Source organism: Archocentrus centrarchus, chromosome 8 (assembly GCF_007364275.1).
Source record: "Archocentrus centrarchus isolate MPI-CPG fArcCen1 chromosome 8, fArcCen1, whole genome shotgun sequence".
Classification (NCBI taxonomy): Eukaryota; Metazoa; Chordata; class Actinopteri; order Cichliformes; family Cichlidae; genus Archocentrus; species Archocentrus centrarchus.
The window spans coordinates 15,689,969-15,711,453 of record NC_044353.1 but is presented as its reverse complement, the minus strand read 5'-3'; the positions used below and the strand labels follow the sequence as shown (position 1 = coordinate 15,711,453).

General features: G+C 37.7%; 2 protein-coding genes and 1 gene segment (V, D, J or C); all 3 read right to left on the bottom strand.

Annotated features, from left to right (window-relative positions):
* Nucleotides 1-21,485, bottom strand: part of LOC115783986 (serine/threonine-protein kinase pim-1-like) — a 1,015,907-nt gene that overhangs the window by 143,586 nt on the left and 850,836 nt on the right. The window lies entirely within an intron of this gene.
* LOC115784011 (Ig heavy chain V region 5A-like) lies at nucleotides 6,677-7,134 on the bottom strand. The segment is given in 2 exon segments: nucleotides 6,677-6,981; nucleotides 7,072-7,134. Coding segments are annotated over 2 exon segments (345 nt in total).
* LOC115783983 (uncharacterized) lies at nucleotides 14,615-20,160 on the bottom strand. 2 transcript variants are annotated; one of them, XM_030735015.1, is made up of 13 exons: nucleotides 19,434-20,158; nucleotides 19,019-19,342; nucleotides 18,588-18,878; nucleotides 18,192-18,503; nucleotides 17,793-18,077; nucleotides 17,368-17,658; nucleotides 16,972-17,283; nucleotides 16,573-16,857; nucleotides 16,101-16,430; nucleotides 15,666-15,983; nucleotides 15,265-15,552; nucleotides 15,042-15,190; nucleotides 14,615-14,850 (listed from the first exon to the last, which is right to left on the bottom strand). In XM_030735015.1, the coding sequence occupies exons 2-13, from the start codon at nucleotides 19,104-19,106 to the stop codon at nucleotides 14,842-14,844; spliced, it is 2,958 nt and encodes a 985-aa protein (XP_030590875.1). In that variant the 5' UTR covers nucleotides 19,107-19,342; nucleotides 19,434-20,158; the 3' UTR covers nucleotides 14,615-14,841. The 2 variants fall into 2 exon arrangements, with proteins under 2 accessions (XP_030590875.1, XP_030590873.1); XM_030735013.1 differs by having other exon boundaries at nucleotides 19,019-20,160.

The following is a 21,485-nucleotide window of genomic DNA, read 5'->3' as shown; positions in this document are numbered from 1 at the left end:
ATTGTGAAATTTGTGAAACAACGGGGTTCTGCTAAATTTTCTTACAGGCTGAATAATCAGTCACAAAATAATCACTGACTGATTTTTATTGATTACCCTATCATCATAGTTCGAGTCTGGACATGTGACTAACGTCGCTATTAATCCAGGAATATAGCATTGAAAAAACAAAGTTTTAATATCTAGATTGTAAAGTACCAATTACTGTGGAAGTATGAAACAAATAAAACCAAATTAATTCAATTTAATATAATATAAATTAATGTTTTTATGCATCCTTGCATTTTATTGTTTCTATCAATCTGCTGATGGTGCTGAATTTCAGTTCAGTTCCATGAATGTGAATATCTAATTTTCACTTGATGTGCTGAGTTTTTGTGCAGAGTTTCTTCCTCTTGTGTCACTGTGGGTCTCCAGCACAATAATAAACAGCAGAATCTTCAGTCCTCAGGCTGCTCATCTGCAGATACACCTGCTGCCTGCTTTCAGTCCTCAGGCTGCCCATCTGCAGATACACCTGCTGCCTGCTGTTGTCTCTGGAGATGGTAAACCGGCCTCTGACTGACTGAGAGTAGTAGATTTCATTGCTATCATAGCGGATCCAAGCAATCCACTCCAGTCCTTTTCCAGCAGCCTGTCTGATCCAAGCAGCAGCATAAATATCACTGCTGAACCCTGAGTATGTGCAGGTCAGTCTGTGGGATTCTCCAGGCCTTTTAACCGCTGGTTCAGACTCAGTCAGTGTTTGGCCATCAGTACCTATTAACAGTCACATAATTAGATTCAGTACTTAAAGCATATCATTTGTCTTTATCAAAGTAATATAATGTCCTCACCAGCCCAGTAAACTGACAGGATAAGAACAACAACCATAAAGTCAGGTCGGTCCATGATAAAAGCCATTTCTTTGCCAAATCTACGGTCGCTTTGGTCAATCGGTTTCTGTTATATCCTAGCAAAATTATTCAAAGATGGTGGAGATCAGTTTGCATCAGCTCCTCCTCCTCAAAGAGAGAATTAGTCCATCTCTTACAAATTTCTGAACATTACATTTAAGTTTTTGCTTGTTTAGGTTGTATTCATTTGGTCACCAGTACTCTATTTTTTATTACCTTCGTTTAACTGATGAAGCAAAGTGTTGAATCTCATTTGAGAGACGCTCAGAGCCAACAGACAGCCATGGGCAAACGTTTTGGGAGTTCTACAACAATCAAAACCAAAGTTTTTTGAAACTTGTGAAATACTTGTGACTGTTTACATAAAAATAATCTAAATAAAAACTGAAGCAGTAGGATTATTATTTTTTTTTATGTAACTAGTTTTCCACCACTGTGGAATGAATATGACACACAAAACAAATTTTCTTTATTTTAATTTTCTGATTTTAGACAAAAATAACTGATGGTTCTTCCACATTAGAGCTTTTAAATACACTGACAGACAGTGTATTAATGACATACTATTTTTGAAAAAGCCATTAGGTTTCATTATCCCATAAAAACTGTTGTGTCTCAGCATTGGTCATGAACCTAGTTAGTTATTAGTTGGAAGTTAGTAAACATTAACATCACAGTGAGTTTGCCTACAGTAAATGGCACTTGGATAATTCTAGTGCAAATACTGGGTTGATGTAGATCATGTAGATGTTTCCAGAATTTTGCAATGTTTTGTCATATGTTATGTCACTTAATTATAAATGGATGTAAATTATCACTATCTCAGCAAAAAAAAAATTTGACTCCATACATCTCTTCTATAATCATAATAAATATTTAGTTTAATGTTATGTACCCATGTTCAATGCTTTATAGAGTCATAAAAGCTGCATCTCAGTGAACTCTTTTAATTAAAAGTAGTGCGAGGGCTCCTCCGCTGGTGCCTTTGTGTAAAAAGTATAATACATGCATTGAGGGTTTTTGTTCAGGTCTGCTGATAATTTGTGTTACTGTAATTTTCAGGCTGATTATGCTTCCCACCTGTAGAGGAAAATGTGTTTAAGTTAATTGCAATAACTGTAATAACAGTCAGTATGCTGTGATCATATCGTCAATATGCAGATTCAGTTTGACATCTTTGAAGACACATGAAAACAGTCCTTTGATATTCTTTGATCATTTCTGAAAGACTGATTCAGCTCAAAAAAAAAAAAAAAAAGAAAGAATGAAAACCAAAATGTTCTGGTGGCCATTTTGTACTGAGATAAATCGAGTGAAACAGCATTTTATTTTAGATCAAAATTTTGAGATACATAACTCAGATTTCATGTCATGGACGCCTTTTCTTTTTTTTTTTTTTCATTTAGCCATTACTCATCAGTGCAGGGACATTTGAGACACTAGTTGGTTTAATGTTTTGTTTTTCTACAGTGTTTTTTCCTTTTGTGTGATGTTGCTCTTTAGCACAATAATGAACAGCTGAATCCTGTGTTGTCAAGCTGCACATTTCCAAATACACTTGCTACTTGCAGTTGTCTGCTGAGATGATAAACCGGCCTTTAGGAAATGCTGCTGCTGCTATCACTGATCGTAACAACCCACCCCAGTCCTTTTTCTCTTTGCCTAAACAAGAAATGAAGCACCCTGCTCCACCGAACACCAGGTTAGGGAGGAAAGTCTCACTTCTCTCTTGTTGCTTCAGTGGTGAAGGAGAGTGCACTCCATGCTCCAGTCACTGGCCAACTCAAGAGCAACAGAGCAGCAAGGTGTGACAGACTGTCTTCCATCTATGCACCAACTAAATATCACCTTCCTAATTATCGCTCTATTTTGGGTTCTCTATGCATGCCTCAGTTTTATTAATGCAAACAAAGCAGACATGAAAGACAAGTTAATATGTGGGCTCATAATGTCCAGTGTTAGCTGTGTTTGCCATTTTAGCTGTTTTCTCTGTTTGGTTCTGTTCTGTTGTTCCCTGTGCTGATGACAAACAGAGGAAGTAGTTTTTGTACGACTCTGCTGTTACTGTTTCTCACAGTGGCTCTTTGGGCACAGTAATAAACTGCTGTGTCCTCAGTCTTCAGACTGTTCATCTGTAGATAAACTTTACTGCTGGAGTCATCTCTGGAGATGGTAAATCTACCCTGGACTGACTGGGAGTAATAGATATTAGAACTGCCTATGTGTATAAAGGCGATCCACTCCAGCCCTTTTCCAGGAGCCTGTCTGACCCAGTTCATAGGGTAGCTGCTGAATGTGAATCCAGAGCCTGTACAGGTCAGTCTGTGGGATTCTCCGGGTCTTTTAATGGCTGGTTCAGACTCAGTCAGAGTTTGACCCTCAGTACCTAAAGATAAACACATAATTACTTTCTGTATTTCAAGCATATCATTTCTCTGCAAAATACATGTTCTGTTCTTACCAGCCCAGTAAACTGACAGGAAAAGAAAGACAAAGATAAAACCAGGACAGTCCATTTTTAAAATAATGAGTCTCTGTCCAGTCTACAGTGGTTCAAATCAATCAAATGTAATCTTATGTAAGGCCCGTGGTAAATAACCTTGGTGTGAAAATAGACTGTGATCTAAAACTGGAGAAACAGATAAACTCTGTGGTGAGATCAGGTTTTTACCAGCTCAGGCTCCTTTCTAAGAACAAGTCCATCTAATTTTTAAAGAGTTATACACACTTTTATTTCTACTCAGCTTGACTACTGTAACGCCCTGTACGTTGCTCTTTCACGCCTTCAATTGGTCCAGAATGCAGCCGCTCGCCTTCTTACTAGAACTCCTAAAACTGAGCACATCTCCCCTGTGCTGGCCTCCCTTCACTGGCTTCTGGTACGTTTTAGGATTGATTTTAAGAGCTTATTGTTTGTTTTTAAATCTCTAAATGGGCTGGCCCCATCATACCTCACCAAACTCCTAACCCCTTATGTTCCCTCTAGGTCACCAGCTACTTGTCAGTGTTCCTAAAACTAGGCTTAAGAACAGGGGGGGGGCAGAGCTTTCTCAGCCATAGCCCCTAAACTATGGAACAAGTTGCCCCTTTATGTTAGGTCAGCTTCTACTCTGCATGCTTTTAAAGTGCGTCTTAAAACTAATTTTTATTCCTTGGCCTTTAAATCGGAGTGAGAGCTATCTCTGAGCTGTTGTAATGTTTTTTTATATTTTAGATGTGTGTGTGTGTGTGTGTGTGTGCTTGGTGTATTTATTTTATTTTTCCTATGTACAGCACTTTGGTTAACTCTGTTATTTTAAATGTGCTCTATAAATAAATTTGGATTTGGATTTGGATATCGTCCACAAACACACTTCATCTCTTATAACCTTTCAACATCCCATATTTATTTATTCAGAAAAATCTTATAAAAGCAAAAAATATCTTTATTATTTATTACATAACAGATAATAAACAAAAACAAACCTACATCCAAACTTTCTTCTGAATGGGACCTGAAGGAACAACTAACACCTGTATTATTGACTGAAAAAAAAACATGTTTTTTCTGTTAATCTTGAAATTATTATATGGCAGAACTTCATAAAAATCTCTCTAAAGCAAGAACATTTATTGAGACTGTGTTTCTGTGAATTTATAGATGATGATGAAGACAAAGAAAATCCTTCTCTTAGTTTCACGTCAGAGCATCACTGTGATTCTTGAGGACAATAATAATAATAATAAACAGCAGCACCTTCTGCTTTCTGTTGTTGTCTCTGGAGATGATAAATGACATTAAACTGCTGTGAGTGTTATTTGTTGCTACTACCATCGGGGCTTGCAGCCGTCTTAAGCCATTTCCTCCCCCATTTATTTTTTATTGAATAAAAACACTCTTGAATTCATCAGTGGTCTTAGGGCTCCTCCTCTGATGGTTTCATGTTACAACTGTTAAACCACTGAAGGGTTTTTGTTCAGGTTTACTCATGTTTTGTATCACTGTGGCGTCTGGCACAGTGATACACAGCAGTGTCTTCAGGCTGCATGTTCTGTCCATTTGGTTTGCTGTGCTGAGTTTTTGTACAGAGTTTCTTCCTCTTGTGTCACTGTGACTCTCGAGCACAATAATAAACAGCAGAATCCTCAGTTGTCAAGCTGCTCATCTGCAGATACACCTGCTGTTTGCTGTTGTCTCTGGAGATGGTGAACCGGCCTCTGAATGACTGAGAGTAGGAGATGCTGCTAGTATCACTGATAGTAGCAACCCATTCCAGTCCTTTTCCAGCAGCCTGTCTGATCCAAGCATTCCAGTAATTGCCACCAAACCCTGAATATGTGCAGGTCAGTCTGTGGGATTCTCCAGGCCTTTTAACCACTGGTTCAGACTCAGTCAGTGTTTGACCCTCAGTACCTGCAGATAAACAGCTCATTAGATGCTATGATGCAGACAATTTATTTGCCTTTTCACCGGTGAAAGTAAATTTATAATCCTTACCAGCCAAGTTAATAAAAAGAATGAGAAAACAGACCCAAATATGAAGTCTGATCATGGTGAAAAACATTTATCTCTGTCCAGTCTACAGTGGGTACCTCTGTGATTTAGTCTGTCACACTTATGTGAAGATAAGAACATAGCTTTGCATCAGCTCCTCCCTCTCAAAGAGAACAACACTGCAGCTCATGCAAAATCTTTCACAGTACTGATAACCTAATTATGTTATTATTCAAAATGTGATTACTTAATTAATTATTCTCAGGTAAAGCAGCCCAATCCTTATAAAGGCAAAATTTATTTGTTTAAATTTATCCTTTGGTCACAACATCATAATGGATATATTATTTAGAAAAGTGACATTATGTCTAAGCATTTGTTTTTGGAAACCTGTGTCATGATTGTGGGGTCTGACTCAGTGTTTTTTCTGTTTGGGGACTTTCAGATTCCTTTATCTATTGTTTCTGTTGATCCTTAATTTCCTGTGTTCTTTGTAGTTTGAGTTTTGTTTTGTTCCTGGTTTGTTTCTTTCTATTTATCTTCCTGTTTAGTTCATCTTTTTTGTTCATGGTTTTGGTTCATATCATTAACTGAGTCCTTGTGCACCCCCGCCTCCTTTGTGTGTCTGGGTTGTCTTTGTCTCAGTCTTCTATCCTTGTGTGCCAGCTTATTAATAATGTATCTGTGTTTGGTTCTATGATCTTGATTTCTTGTTTAGTTCTCTCTGTGTTTTTGTATGTTTATTCTCAGGTCTTCTGAGTTTGGATACCTGAGTTTGTTCTTGGTTATAACTTATTTGTATCCTTGGATTTTCTTCTCCTTCCTTTGCTGTCTTGTGTCTGCTGGTAAAGATTATTTTTGTTCCAGGAGTTTCTGTAACTCTTGCCCTCCCTGTGTCTGTGTTCCAGTTTCCATGTCCAGTTGTTTCCTTTAAACTTAGTCCGTCTCTGGTCTCTCCTATTTTTCATTTAGTTATACTTCCCTTGTATTTTTACCTGTGATTTGTGTCAGCTGTTTCTATGGTGTGTATATATTGTCCACGTGTGTGCTTTCCTTTTGTCGAGTTGTTTACTCCTTATTTTAGAGTCTAACCATCAATGCTTCTTTTTTTTATTATTATTTTAAACACATGTCCACAAACAGAGAAACGAAATAATTCTTTCTGATTTATCATTAGATTTTTTTTCCATCGGGCATCGAGGTGGTGTGGGGGTTAGCACTCTCTTAGAGCGCCCCCTCTGGTGGCTTCATGTTACAACTGCTCAGGCAGTCAGAGGTTTTTGTTCAGGTCTGCTGATGGTTTGTGTTACTGTGACACTCTGGCACAGTAATACACAGCAGAGTCTTCAGGCTGCATATTCTGTCCATTTAGGGTCACTCTGTTGTTGGAAGAGTCTAAGTCAATGCTGAACTTGTTCTTTAGTGAATCTTTAAAGTAAGTGCCCCCAGTATATCGCATCCCAATCCACTCCAGTCCTTTCCCTGCAGGCTGTCTGATCCAAGCTGTGTACCAGCTGCCCACAGAATAAGAGACCTGACAGGTGATGGTCAGACGTTGACCTGGCTGTATAGTCTCAGAGGCTGGCTGTGTCAGCTGTTCACACTTCACACCTGTGGAGAAAACATGTTGAATGTAATTATAACAACAGTAACACTGTGCTGTGTTCATACTGTCAGTGTCTCTGCCTCAGTGACACTCACAGGATCCAGCTGCCAGCAGCAGCAGAGCTACAGAGAACATGTTGGTGCTGAAGATGATCTGATGGGAGCTTCTCGTCTGCTGCACCTGACAGACTGATTTCAAGTCTTTATTACAAACTGGGAGGAAGTTCACTTTGCATACAGATTTAAACTGTCACATGATGACAGAAACATGCATTACACTGTTGGTAATAGTTTGGTCAGATTTATCTTAAAGAGAATCAATCATTAGGTTATGTGAGCTGTTGAGTTGTGCAGTTTATTGTACACAGTACAGTGAAAGCATGAACAAAGTAAATCAAAAAGATTTTATTTAACATAACTTGAGTCACTGCTGTTAACCTGTTTCATTGCAGTTTTATTGTTTATGATATTGAAGTGCAGTTAATTTCTGTAAATGTAAATTGTTCATTTTAGCTTGATGTGCTAAGTTTTTGTGTAGTATTTCTTCCTCTTGTGTCACTGTGCTCTCACTGATCTGATCCCAGCATTATCATAATCTGAACCCTGGTAGTACTGGTTCAGACTCAGTCAGTCTTTGACTCCCAGTAGCTCCAGAAAAACATGTGATTAGCTTCTATATTCCAAGCTTGTAATTTGTTTATCATTATGTTTGCAAATGTAATGTTCTTTCATTAACACCACAGCATATTAACAGAATAAGAAAAAGAACCATAAACTCTGCTCAGTTCATTCTGAATATATGCTGCATCTTCTGCAACACATATTCAAAGACGAAAACTTTGCATCAGCTCCTCAAAAAGGAAAATGCTTCATCTTACACAAATTTCTGAATAACATGTTACATTTCAGCTTATTCTAATCTTATAAATGCACAACGAGTATCATACCACAGTTTCATCAAGTGAAAAACAAAAACCTAGAACATGTATGTCATTATTCTATAATTCTATGATCATTTTAAAGCACTCTCTTGTTTTCACTGTGATCTAAAACCCAGATAGAGTTCATGTACTCGCTATCTGGGTTTTTTTAGGCTGCATGATTATGTCCAAAATAATCATCACATTAATTTTGATGAATATTGAGATCATATTCATTTGTCATGATAATTCACATATTTTATATATAACATTACATCTTTCACTCCATTCATTGTACCAGCATGATGGCTGTGACTAAAACTCACAACAAAGTACTGACAAACTGTCTCATCAGGTGTAACCTTGTTTTTGATCATCCACTGCCTCATTTGAGTTCTGAAAATAGATGGCAGGATGTTTTTTAAAAAGCTTCTTCAGCTGTGGTTCTCTTTGGTACAGTAAGAAACAGCAGAATCCTCTGACCTCAAACTGGACAACCTCAGATACACCATGAGTGTTTCTGCTGGCATCAGAAAAGCTCCTGCTGATCAGTTCCAGCGGTTCAATCACAGGTGCATCTAAATCCACTTATTGCACTGATCATCACTGTTTCTTCACTTTTTTTTCAAATATTTCTAGTTTTTTTTTCCTAATTTTACTTTCATAGTTTGTTCATTCATCTCTGTCATCTTTCTCCATGCACCTTTCTCCAGGAATTTGTTGCTTCTGCATGTTTTTAAACTCATCCTATCAACCAGCCTAGTGTTTAGGATTGTAATATTTATCGTCATTATTTGACTTTATTTTTCTTTGCATTCTGCTCATCCAAACTGATTTTACAGATAGAAAGCCTCCCTGAGTCTGGTTCTGCTGGAGGCTTCATCCAGTTAAATGAAGTTTTGTTCTCTCCCCACTTTCAGTCAACTTAGGTTTATCTTGATGATATTGTTAGGGCTTTACCTTACAATAAAAGGTACATAGAGATTAATGTTGTAAATTAATTATATATAGAAAAACCCAGCTTGTTATGACTCATTTACATTTGCTGGTATCTAAGTGGCAGCCTATCATTACTGGAATCAAAAATATACATTATATTTGTATTACATGTTCCCCTGTTCTCAATGTTATCTAAAGTACATACAAGACTTTTCTTCTTGGGCACCGTTGCCTCACAGCAAGAAGGCCTTGGTTCGAATCCACCTTGGCCCGGGCCTTTCTGTGTGGAGTTTGCATGTTCTCCCTGTGTCTGCATGGATTTTCTCCAGGTACTCCGGTATCCTCCCACAATCCAAAGACATGCAGTTAGTGGGTTAACTGGTGATTCTAAATTGTCCATAGGTGTCTGTCTCTCTGTGTTAGCCCTGACCTGCACAGTGTGTACCCTATTTCTTGCCGTATGACAGCTGGGATAGGCTCCACCTAGTATTTTATTCTGTAAATGTGTTTTTCAGTGTTTAAAAAAGAACAATATTGGTAGATTATCACTTAGCATTAGAGTCCATTACACATGAAAATTTAATCTGGCATTTCTTAAGATTAATATTACAAAACAAGGCTTTTTCTTTGATAAAAAAAAATCAATGTTCCAGACTGTGCTGATGGCAAATAGATGAAGCCTGTTTTGTGTGACTCATGCATTACTGTCTCTTACTGTGTCTCTTCAGGCACAATAATAAACTGCAGTGTCTTCAGGTTGTCCATCTGTAGATAGACTTTACTGCTGGAGCCATCTCCGAAGATGGTGAATCTACCCTGGACTGACTATAATAATAATAGATATATGAGTACTGCCTGTGTATATAATGGCAATCCACTCTAGTCCTTTTCCTGAAGCCTGCCAGACAAAGTTCATAATGTAGCTGCTGAATATGAATCCAGAGGCAGTCAGGCAGTGGCATTCAAATTATGTTTATTATTTAGAGAACATGTTGTCTGATAAGAGTTTCGCATCTTCTTTTGCAACTGACAGCATGATATCAGTCTTTGTATCAGCCTGTGAGGAAGCTCACTTTGCATATTAGGATTCAGTCATGTTATAAAAGAAGGGTGGATAAGTTCTAAAAATAATTTGAAAGCTATTATGTAACCATTATTCAAAATTTCTGATTGCAGTTTGTTATTTCCATATGCAATGCAACCTTGGAAAACTCATTGCTTAAACTGATCAAAACTGTGGATGTTTCTATGAACTTATGAAGGGAAGAAAAAAAACAGTTTTTGCTTTAAAAACAATCCAGGAAGTCTTTCCTTTAATAATTATTCACAATCTTGAAACACACCCTCAACTGACTTTTTATTAAATGAGAACATTTTTTAACACAATATTCAGTGTACAAGAACACCATGGCAATTCAGGTCACTTTTTTAAGTGCAAATCTTCCTAAGTTGTCTTCTGAACAGTTCTATTATTCACACAAGAAAACTGAAACAGTGAGAGAAATTCACTATTTTTGCTTTCACTACATTTTATATAAGTTTGACTGTAAATGAAGAAAAATGAATTATATAAATACATTTAATAAATGTTTCAATTATAGTAAAGTGATATTTGACAAAAACCTTTTTTTTTAAAATCACTTTAATACATTATGCACCCTATGTTTTGTAGAATTATTATTATTGTTTTGTAGAATTAGAATTATTAATTTTTTTTTTTGGTGGGGGGGTGTATAAATATCTGAATTCATTGCTGACTTACATGTAGGCCGTTATTTTAACAAGCTGACAAACTGCAAAAAGCAAAGTTTTTGTACAGCGTTTCTTCCTCTTGTGTCACTGTGGCTCTCGGGCACAATAATAAACAGCTGAATCCTCAGTTGTCAAGCTGCTCATCTGCAGATACACCTGCAATAATAAACAGCTGAATCCTCAGTTGTCAAGCTGCTCATCTGCAGATACACCTGATTTCTGCTGTTGTCTCTGGAGATGGTAAACCGGCCTCTGACTGACTGAGAGTAGGAGATATAGGTACCATCACTGAGGATCCTAGCAATCCACTCCAGTCCTTTTCCAGGAGCCTGTCTGATCCAAGCAGCATGAATATCACTGCTGAACCCTGAGTATGTGCAGGTCAGTCTGTGGGATTCTTCAGGCCTTTTAACCACTGGTTCTGACTCAGTGTTTGAAATGTAGAAATGTTAAACACTCATTAGTCCAATAATTTCTCTTCATATGAATTTATTTGTTCAGCAAAATGTTTGTCCTTTTCCATCCAAGAAATGAAACAAAAACAGGAAAATAACCTTTTTGGGTGATTTTATTACATTCTTTGTAATTTTTTAAAATTAATTCAACTAAATAAAGATTGTTATGTAACATAGTGTGATGCAATTTGCATATCCAGTGGCATGCAAAACTTTGGGTACCCCTGATAATTTTCATGATTTTAAATCACTGGTTGTTCGGATCAGCAACTTCAGTTGAATATAGCAGACGAAAACATTGATATTTGAGAAGTGAAATGAAGTTTATAGGATTTACAGAAAGTGTGCAATAATTATTTAAACAAAATTAGGCAGGTGCATAAGTTTGGGCTCCCTTGTCGTTTTATTGATTTGAATACCTTTAGCACTAATAATTGGAACACAATTTAGGGCAATTTAGAATCACTTTGGACTGTGGGAGGAAACTGGAGCACCTGGAGAAAAGCCACACAAACATGGGAAGAACCTGCAAACTCCACACAGAAAGGTCCTGGCCTTTGTCTCTAATAAATACAATTTTATTTGTAAAGAAATTCATGAAGTCATTGCTGGCTAAAGTCAAAGGAATACTTGGCTCAGCAGAGCTCTGACTCTTTGTCTGTGTGGCTGGCAGGGGTGGACACATGAGACAGAACTGATATTAAGCAGCTTTAATGCTGAAAATCTTTTCAGTGTCCAAAAACACAACACACAAAATTCCAAAACCCAAGGTCTACATGAAGCCAAAACAAGACACGCACAAAAAGTGAATGCACACAAAGCAGACAGCACACAGACACAACAAACTGAGAGCTTTAAATACCAGAGGGCTGATGAGGGGAGTGGACACAGCTGGGAACACAGGTGAACACAATAATACTAATAATTACAAAAAAGAAGTAACACAGAACACAACACACGGGGAACAGAGGACCACCAAAATAAAACAGGAAGGAAGACAGAGAAACAAAGACATGGACTAGACACACCACACCGGGAAACACTGGGAAAGCAGAAATTAAAACATAACCAATAACAATAAAAGAAGCACAGAAAAGGTAAACACAACTCAATAACTAAGTATAAACAAAAACGCTGGGTCAGTGGACCCAGAATCATGACATTGTCAGCCTCACTTCAGTGCTTGAGAGAAATCTGGGGTTGTTCCTCTTTACCTAAGTTAGTGAGGAATAATAGTAGCTTTATGGAGGCCTTTTTTTTTTTTTTTTTTAATAGACCAACAAACCATTTTTCCAGGCCAAATAAAGATTATCTAAATGAGCGAAACTCAATTTCCTCTCCAGCTCATGGGTTATCTGGTTTAGGGTTGTGAGTTATACCAGGGAGTCAAGCACCTCTGATTTCTTGCCTTCTTTTTCAGAGGAGCCACAGTATCCAGGGTCAAACGCAAGATAACCAACGTCTGTGGGAGTAAAGTTTGTTCTGCATTGTGTTGGCATTATAGAAGATAACAGTGGAGGAATTGTATCCTTAGACTTAGTTACAACATCTACTACAATGAAATTTACTGTCCACTGCTGTGTAATCCAGTATGGTAAAAGACAGTGGTAGCTTACATATATTTGCATCTGAAGAGTCAACCTCATCATGGTTCATAATTAATTATTATCATTTACTGTTAATTTACTATTGTTTTTTTCATGTATGGCATTTTTGAAGAATTTCTTGCTGGGAATCATCATGGGCTCCCGTGTAAAAACAAATCAAGTAATTGATTCTGTATGGCACAGACAGCACACATACACAGGCTGCAGGCCTCATTTTATTTTTGCTTTGTATTGTCTAATATTTGACATCATGTTTGTCATATCACGTCACAAACTGGCTCAAAAGGAGCGACAAGTAGGGAGCTTAAAATGATAAAATGTAGTTGGTTAAACCTGTGCACAAAATAAGAATGACTTCATTTTTTTCTTTTCTTTTTTTTTTTGATCCATCCACACTGACTGCTTTTCTATGTGGACATTAGGACTTACTGTGGCATCCCCTCATTTAGCTGTTGGTTTCAACTCCTTTCCCTGTCATAATTACTACATCCACTAGAGTGCAGTGTTACACTGAAATTTGACCTCGTATTCTAACAATCTACCTGCTCAATTAAACTATTCAGTTCTGTTCAAATGGGAGAACAGTCCCTGGCATGATGTGGCTGTCAGGGTTGAACTCTGTCGGGCCTCTGCACTTGTGTCTCTTGTCACTGTGATATTTTAAGAATTGATATGACTTTGTTTACTCTCGTTAATCATCCCTTTTCTTAAAAGAAAACTCAGTGTGATTTTACTGGTTGAATAAAGGCAAAGCTGTACCATCAGTAAGAAGGACAGATAAAAGGCTTCAGGTTAGGGTAAAATGATTTGGGTTAAATTGGGGGTATGTTCCCTAATCTGTTCTTCAACTTGGCACTTTGAGAATGCATCGTACAATTCATTTATTTATATATATATATATATATATATATATATATATATATATATATATATATATATATATATAATATCCATTTTTGTTATAATTAAATAAGACAAAACCAGGATAGTCTGGTTGCTCAACAGCCTGCTTCTCTCTTGATAAGTGAAATATTAGCTAACTTAATTTTTTTAAAGACAAATCTTTATTTTCCTCTTTGAATTAATGGGGCATTTATGTTCTTTTCAGCACTACACTGCTTGTCAGTTTAAACATTTAATGCTGGGACCTGCTCAGACTAACCAGCATTCTACTGTCGCCTTGTTGGCTCAGGTAGGATGTTTGGTTTTAATTTATCCTTTGGTTGTGTGGACACACAGAAGGGTTCAGGTAAGGACCTAGGGGGGGAGGGTGCTTTGCGGGGGTGTCAGACAGGGAGACGCTCTCAGTCAGCCTGCTGGGCATGGTGCCCTGGCTTCCCCGTTGCCGGCCCCTCAGCACTTAGACTGGCAGCAGCATGCTGTGACTCCATCCCAGCAACAGCGTCACAGATTTGGGCTGGCTGCCACAGGCCACAGCCAATCGGGGCAGACACACTGCCAGATCACTTCAGAGGTAGCCAATAGTAAGCATTAATGTGTTTAGTGTCATTCCTCCCAGATGTGAATTCCTCTAAACCCACAAGGTACACAAATGCACATGGAAACACACTCTAAGCTCTCACTCAAAGACAGAGTGTGCACAGATTCACACTGACACTGTTTATGTGTGGAAACAAGAAGAGATACAAAAACAGTCTTTGTGCTTTCAAATGAATGAACCTCTTCATCACACTACTGCATCCCATCTGTCAGCATCTTTAAATTACAACATGACTCCTCTTTCACATACAGGTGACACCCATATTACTGCAAGCACATGGAACTTTGTCTCACTCTTGTGGAAAATCTGAGTAATACAATTGTTGTGTTGCGACATTGTGCACTGTGGTGCTGAGCAATTTCCTGAAGGATAAACACACTTATATCAAAATATGTCATCAATTTTTATTCTCTGAAGCATATTTGCATTTTTCTGAAGTCAAGAAGAAGGAGTGGAGAGCAGATATTCAGACATTAGTTTCTTTTATTCATTTTTTCATTCATTTTCTCACTTCATCTTACATACATGACACATCGAGCACAAAGCAAAAACACTAAACGTTGTACAGCGTGAACAATTTCATTAGTAACAATGGAAACACAACGGATTACATGTTCAAACTAGTCAGGCCACATGCGGTCAAAAATCCCCAAAGTTCCTCATTTCAATCATAACACAGAAGCTGAGCATCATCATTTAGTCTGAAAGGAAAAAAGAGAATGTCACAACTTTTGGTGGCAGTTTTGTATTGTTTTGTATTAAAATTAATACAAGTGTGATTTTAAACTACAACAACAACAGCTAATAATAATAATAATGGTGAACCCACACAGTTTATATGAGAAACTGGATTAGAATCTTAATTTTAAACAAGAAAAGAACAAATGCTTACCTTAATCAATGTAACTATGATAGCATAAATAGTGAGGATGATGAAAAAACCAAGGAAGGTGAAAACCATATTCCAGGTTTCCTCGGCTGTGTCGAGGTTTACATCAGCGTGCAAAATGTCATCAAATAAATTACAGTGCTCCTGCGTGTCTGTAAATGATATATAAATTTGTCAGTTATTTATTACCTTAATATTGTTATACTATCAATGAATGATCTAGTACCTGGTTTTGATATATTCAGGGACAGGGTGGTGTTGGCATGAGTCACCCTGCAGGTGAGGACCGTCCCAGGAAAGAATTTGGCTTGGGACAGGTCAAGGTGGCTCTGGATACTGAACTTTCCGTCTGGGCCTCTGTGGGGCTCACTGGTGTTGTAGTTCAGCAGTTCTGTGCCCCCATTATGAAACCAAGTGATGTTAATGGATACAGGGCTGAAGCCAAAGACCAGGCACACAAATTCATTTGAGCCCTGGAGCAAGTAGGCTGATGGTTGGCTGTAGATCATGGAGGCTGGAGAGATAGCCACAACATTTTTAGTAATCAGTTAATCACTTTTAATCAGCTTGTTCAAATGAAAGCAATGGAAATAACAGATAAATATTAAGTGCTAAACAGCTGCTCACCAAACACATTAGTTACAGAGGTTTCAACAGGCTTTATAGATGACTCATGTTGGACAGCACAAGAATACGTAGACGCTTTGTCTTCAGTTTTGGATATATTTAGTCTGCTGTTCATAGAGTAAGAGCTGCTCCCTGCGTATTTCCATGGAGGACTGTTAATGTAATGAGAGGATGGGATTCTCTGGCCATCTTGTTCCCAGTATGCTATGATATTAGCTGGGAAAAATCCAGAAACTAGGCAAACAAGGGTTAGGATATCAGACACAGAGGGTTCAGGGGCATATGATGGCATTATCTTCACTGTTGGTGTTTGGAGGTCTAGAAAAACACAAAAAGGAGAGAAGAGGAACAATACAGTCACATCAAAGCAAACATCATCAAATATATTATATTTTCCTGTCTGTTGCACCCATAGAAGTTTTATCGAAGCATTACCTCTGCTTTTGCTTATATGATCTTCATTGCCCTGTTTGGAACATGGATGCTTTCCTTCACATGAAACTTGTTTATATGCATTCCAATCCTCTGCCGACACATGAAGGAAGCTCTGGCGAGTCTCTGTCCCATTGCTGTGACTTACTGAAGTATTAGTATGAACAAGTTGGTCAGGGATTATTTTGCCATCCACTTTCCAGGTGATGGAAAAATCATTAAGATGAGGGCCGACCAGAAGACAGGTAATAGTCATGGGTCCTTTGTTCTCAGGCTGTTGTAGTGGTGGTCCCTGAACGTAAACCCCGACTATCTGAGATGATGCTGGAGTTACTGAAAAAAAAATAATATGAAAAGTAGAGAATATGTAAAACCCATAAGACACATATAAAGAATCTCATGACAATAATTTTTATTCAAAGATAGTCTCACTGCATTCTGAATGTGTATTATATGAATTGCATTTTCACTTTACCTGAACAGAGACTGATGTTTTTGCTGACTGTTTTATTCAGAGACTTGTCAAACACTTCACAAGTGAACACCTTCCCTGTTTTCCACTCAGACTGATCAATAACAATTTGACTGTTTACTCTGGCACATCCATCCACACCCATGCTGATATCACTGTGTGACTGAGGCCTTTGCTGAGACTTGGAAAACCATATAATTTGAGGGTCGAAGCCTCGTCCAGAGCATAAGAGTGTCTGTTTTTCAGGCCTGTTACTGGGGGCCAGATAAAGTTCCACTGATGGGTCCGCTAAAGAAAGATGAATCAGTGCATCAATTAATCCATTTAATGGAAACAAATAACAGATAAAGCAACAAAGTGAAATCAGCTGCAGTCAAAGGAAACAAGAGTAGATCTCCTCACCAAAAACATTGCCAGTGGAGTTTGACTTAAAGCTTGCAGAAAAGCCTTGATTCACTTTGCAGGTAAATGTTTTGTCTTTCCTCCAGTGATCCTGAGGGACAGTGAATCGACTACTGATTGAAAGGAGGCCCGGGCCTTCAGGAAGATCATAATATTGTTTTTCAGGAAAGTCAACATCGTTCACTTGTAAGGTGACGTAGAGGTCATGTGACGACAGCTCTTTGATGTCACACTCAAACACTGCACTGTTTCCCTTCAGCAGATCTGGGAGAGATCGTCTGATCTCCACCAATGGAGTTCTAACTGCAGGACCTGGATGATAATATACAGAAACAAAGTCAAATGATTATTTCAGGTCCTCTTTGGTCAGGTCTGATTTCCATGTTGCAGTCTTACCTGAGATATCTATGGTCTTCTCAGCAGAAGGGAAGCACTTATGCTCTGCTCTGCACTTTAAACTCTTCAGTTGCTTCCACTGACTCGAGGAAACTGTAAGTTTACTGCTTATATGAGTTATGTTGTTTACTCTTTGCACTCTGTCACTTGTAGCTTTACCGTCAATCAGCCAGGTGATCTTGGCATCAAAATGAGTGTGGACCAAACACGTTGCTTGCACATCAGATTGTGACATTACAGTCTTGAAGCTGGGAAGCTCCACATGAATGGAAGGAGGAGAACTTGAAAAAGCTGTCAGAGAAAAAAAAAAATCATGAAGTAGGTCTAAATCTGGAGTAAATTACATCTATATGAAATATACTATTTTCCTTGTTGCTAGAAAGTAGACATTTGGATAGATTTGTGCCTTTATTTTGTACTTTTACCTGAACAAATGTGCATTTCCTCCTTGACACTTTTATTCAGAGACTTGTCAAACACTTCACAAGTGAACACCTTCCCTGTTTTCCACTCAGACTGATCAATAATAAGTTGACTGTTTACTCTGGCACGTCCATCCACACCCATGCTGATATCACTGTGTGACTGAGGCCTTTGCTGAGACTTGGAAAACCATATAATTTGAGGGTCGAAGCCTCGTCCAGAGCATAAGAGTGTCTGTTTTTCAGGCCTGTTACTGGGGGCCAGATAAAGTTCCACTGATGGGTCCGCTAAAGAAAGATGAATCAGTGCATCAATTAATCCATTTAATGGAAACAAATAACAGATAAAGCAACAAAGGGAAATCAGCTGCAGTCAAAGGAAACAAGAGTAGATCTCCTCACCAAAAACATTGCCAGTGGAGTTTGACTTAAAGCTTGCAGAAAAGCCTTGATTCACTTTGCAGGTAAATGTTTTGTCTTTCCTCCAGTGATCCTGAGGGACAGTGAATCGACTCCTGATTGAAAGGAGGCCCGGGCCTTCAGGAAGATCATAATATTGTTTTTCAGGAAAGTCAACATCGTTCACTTGTAAGGTGACGTAGAGGTCATGTGACGACAGCTCTTTGATGTCACACTCAAACACTGCACTGTTTCCCTTCAGCAGATCTGGGAGAGATCGTCTGATCTCCACCAATGGAGTTCTAACTGCAGGACCTGGATGATAATATACAGAAACAAAGTCAAATGATTATTTCAGGTCCTCTTTGGTCAGGTCTGATTTCCATGTTGCAGTCTTACCTGAGATATCTATGGTCTTCTCAGCAGAAGGGAAGCACTTATGCTCTGCTCTGCATGTTAAACTCTTCAGTTGCTTCCACTGACTCGAGGAAACTGTAAGTTTACTGCTTATATGAGTTATGTTGTTTACTCTTTGCACTCTGTCACTTGTAGCTTTACCGTCAATCAGCCAGGTGATCTTGGCATAAAAATGAGTGTGGACCAAACACGTTGCTTGCACCTTAGATTGTGACATTACAGCCTCGAAGCTGGGAAGCTCCACATGAATGGAAGGAGGAGAACTTCTTTGGACTGTAAGAAAAATGTGCTTGTCAATATAGCAAGCTAATGAAACCTAACTTTCTCTAAAAACTGTTCTTAGATTGTTTTAGATATAACTGCAAATGTGCATGTTAATTGTATACTTTGAGTTAGTAGCTGTATATACTTACATTGACAGCTCTTTATTGTTTTCCTATATTCAGTGTTACTGAGACTGGCAGTGCAGGTAAAATCTGATCCTTCTGCCCACGCTGTCATATCTGGCTTAAACTCGCTACTTAGGCTGAAGGTTTTCTCCTCTCCCGCTAAACTTCGCAGCTTCCTTCTGTTTGCCTCATCGTTTTGACTCAGTGTTTTTTTGTCCTGCAGCCACTCCAGTTTCAGGTCATCTGGAAAGTAGCCACTTAGGGTGCAGATGAGCTTTACTGGTGAGGTCCCAAATTCCCCATCCCAGACGGGGTACAGTGTGATGTTTGGCGCGAAAATCCGTAATTCTGAGGTAGAACAGAGATTAGTTTGACTTTGCATGCCTCATTATAAATATTGTGTCAACATAAGAAAAAAAAAGACCTCAAGTATACATACCTTCAGATTCTGATAAATGAACAACTGTTTAAGTTCAGTTCTAAGTGTAGTATCTCTGTATCTAAGCTAGATGGCAGTTGTGCTTTTACTTTTTTTTTTTTTTTTGGTGTTGTTGAGTCAGGTGGAGACACGGCTGGAAGTCTGTTGCACAGATGTTATGCATGATAGGGCAGAGTGATGAGGGCAAGCAGCAAGCGGAAGCATTGAGTAACACCCAGGTCCCAAAAAAGTGCCAAAATACAGAAGCGAAACAATGCAAAGACCAACGGCGCATCAGAGACACCAGGTGTGAGATGTGGTTATGCCAGTAAGAGAAACCAAGTGCACATTTAAATTTCTCATTTCAGTTTGCATGCATATCACATCACTTCTCATGACTTTGCCAAAGGTTTTACTTCTCAAATCTTGTAATAATAGACTAAAAAGCAACCGACTGTAAAATCTACTACTTTGCATATTCGGTATAACACAGGCTGCTGACTCCAGGTGCTGTGGATGTGATGAACATAACTGTATACTACAGAGTAAACAAAAAAAAAAAAGACAAAATATTAAATACACAGAAATGATACTTATTAAACAGATAAAACTTCAGACAATGGTAACAGTTTCAAAATAATGAAAGAAAGAAAGACAAATTTATCTTCACTGAAACATTTATTTTCAAAAAGCAATAAAGTTTTTGCAGTTAAAAAGACAATTGTGATTACTTACATGATAGCATGAGATTATATGAAAAATATATATATTTTTTTTTTTTTCACACTCAAAGGTCCTTTCACATTCCCTTTGTTTTACTTGACCTGTGAAGAAAAACAAATATAATTTGATTGGTAAACTTGCAACAACAAAAAAAATAATTCATACTGCTCACCACTACTTGTTTATGAACAGTGTTCACACATGAAGTTACACTGCTACATCACAAATTATCTACACATATAAAAAAAATTATCAACACACAGCACATTTAAAATGCTGTAACTGACTCATGTTGTGGTTGCATAAATAAATGATCTAAACAAGCATTTAAAGAACACCATTTTATGTATCAGCTGAAATTCACGTAGGCTGCCAGACTAACAGATGCAGGATAAAGGTGCCCTTAATAGACTGTCACACAGTATTAACATAGTTTTACAATAGTCATGTCAGATAATATAAAATGTATCAATTTGCTTTATATGTGCTCTGTATTAATTAATACATTAATACAGAGATTCAGAAAATTGTCACCTGGACATAAACCACTGAGATATACATTTCACACCTGGACACGAGGTAAAATGCACATATTTAATACCATTATATTTTCTAGTTATCTCTGGTTTTAAGCCTGTTTTGTATGTTTTAGTATTAACATTAGTTATTGCATGTAATATCACATAGACTCATCATAGACTCATGAGTATAATAATAAATTTTTTCATCATAATGTTTAATTATTTCAGTCCACCACACATGTCACTCTTTACTGGTTTTAAAACATTTCCATTATTTCATTATAATCTGAAACCATCTAAGTTAATTTCCAATTTGTTATGTTCATTTTCTTGGAGGACAAAGTGGAGATTAAACTTTCATTGAAATAATTTTAACAGCATACCCGACACCATAAATTCTGTGACAGATTTCTTACATCCACTGACCAACATTTTCTGATGGTCTTGCAAGATGCATGTCATAGCTGACTGTCACTTAACTGCTTCTGACCTCTAACCCTTGTCTTTGTCCATAGATCTAAAATTTTGGGCAGTGCATTCAATATTATATCAGCTGGTCTTAAAAAATAAACTATTAAATTATGTTTTCAGAACTTGCATTATTTACAGAAGTCTTTTGTCAATAAAATTAGTAGCCCTCCATAATCCTAATAAAAAATAAATAGTTTTTAGCTGCAGAAACTTAATTCAACAACAGTCCTGAATTGTGAAAAAGAACAGAGTCAATCTAATAACTGCCTGGGATAATCCAAATCTTTTTTTGTAACAGAAACAAGTTGCTGTCAAATGTTTCTAAAGCAGAACGACTGTGTCTTAGGCAGTTGTGATC

What these genes read in the sequence shown, in the direction of transcription:
- LOC115783983 (XM_030735013.1), bottom strand. Translation starts at nt 19,376, where the DNA reads ATGCAAAGTCAAACTAATCTCTGTTCTACCTCAGAATTACGGATTTTC. An exon ending in AACAATAAAGAGCTGTCAAT is followed by an intron (nt 18,879 to 19,018) that starts GTAAGTATATAC and finishes TTTTTCTTACAG; the next exon opens with TCCAAAGAAGTTCTCCTCCT. An exon ending in GAAGACCATAGATATCTCAG is followed by an intron (nt 17,284 to 17,367) that starts GTAAGACTGCAA and finishes ATTATCATCCAG; the next exon opens with GTCCTGCAGTTAGAACTCCA.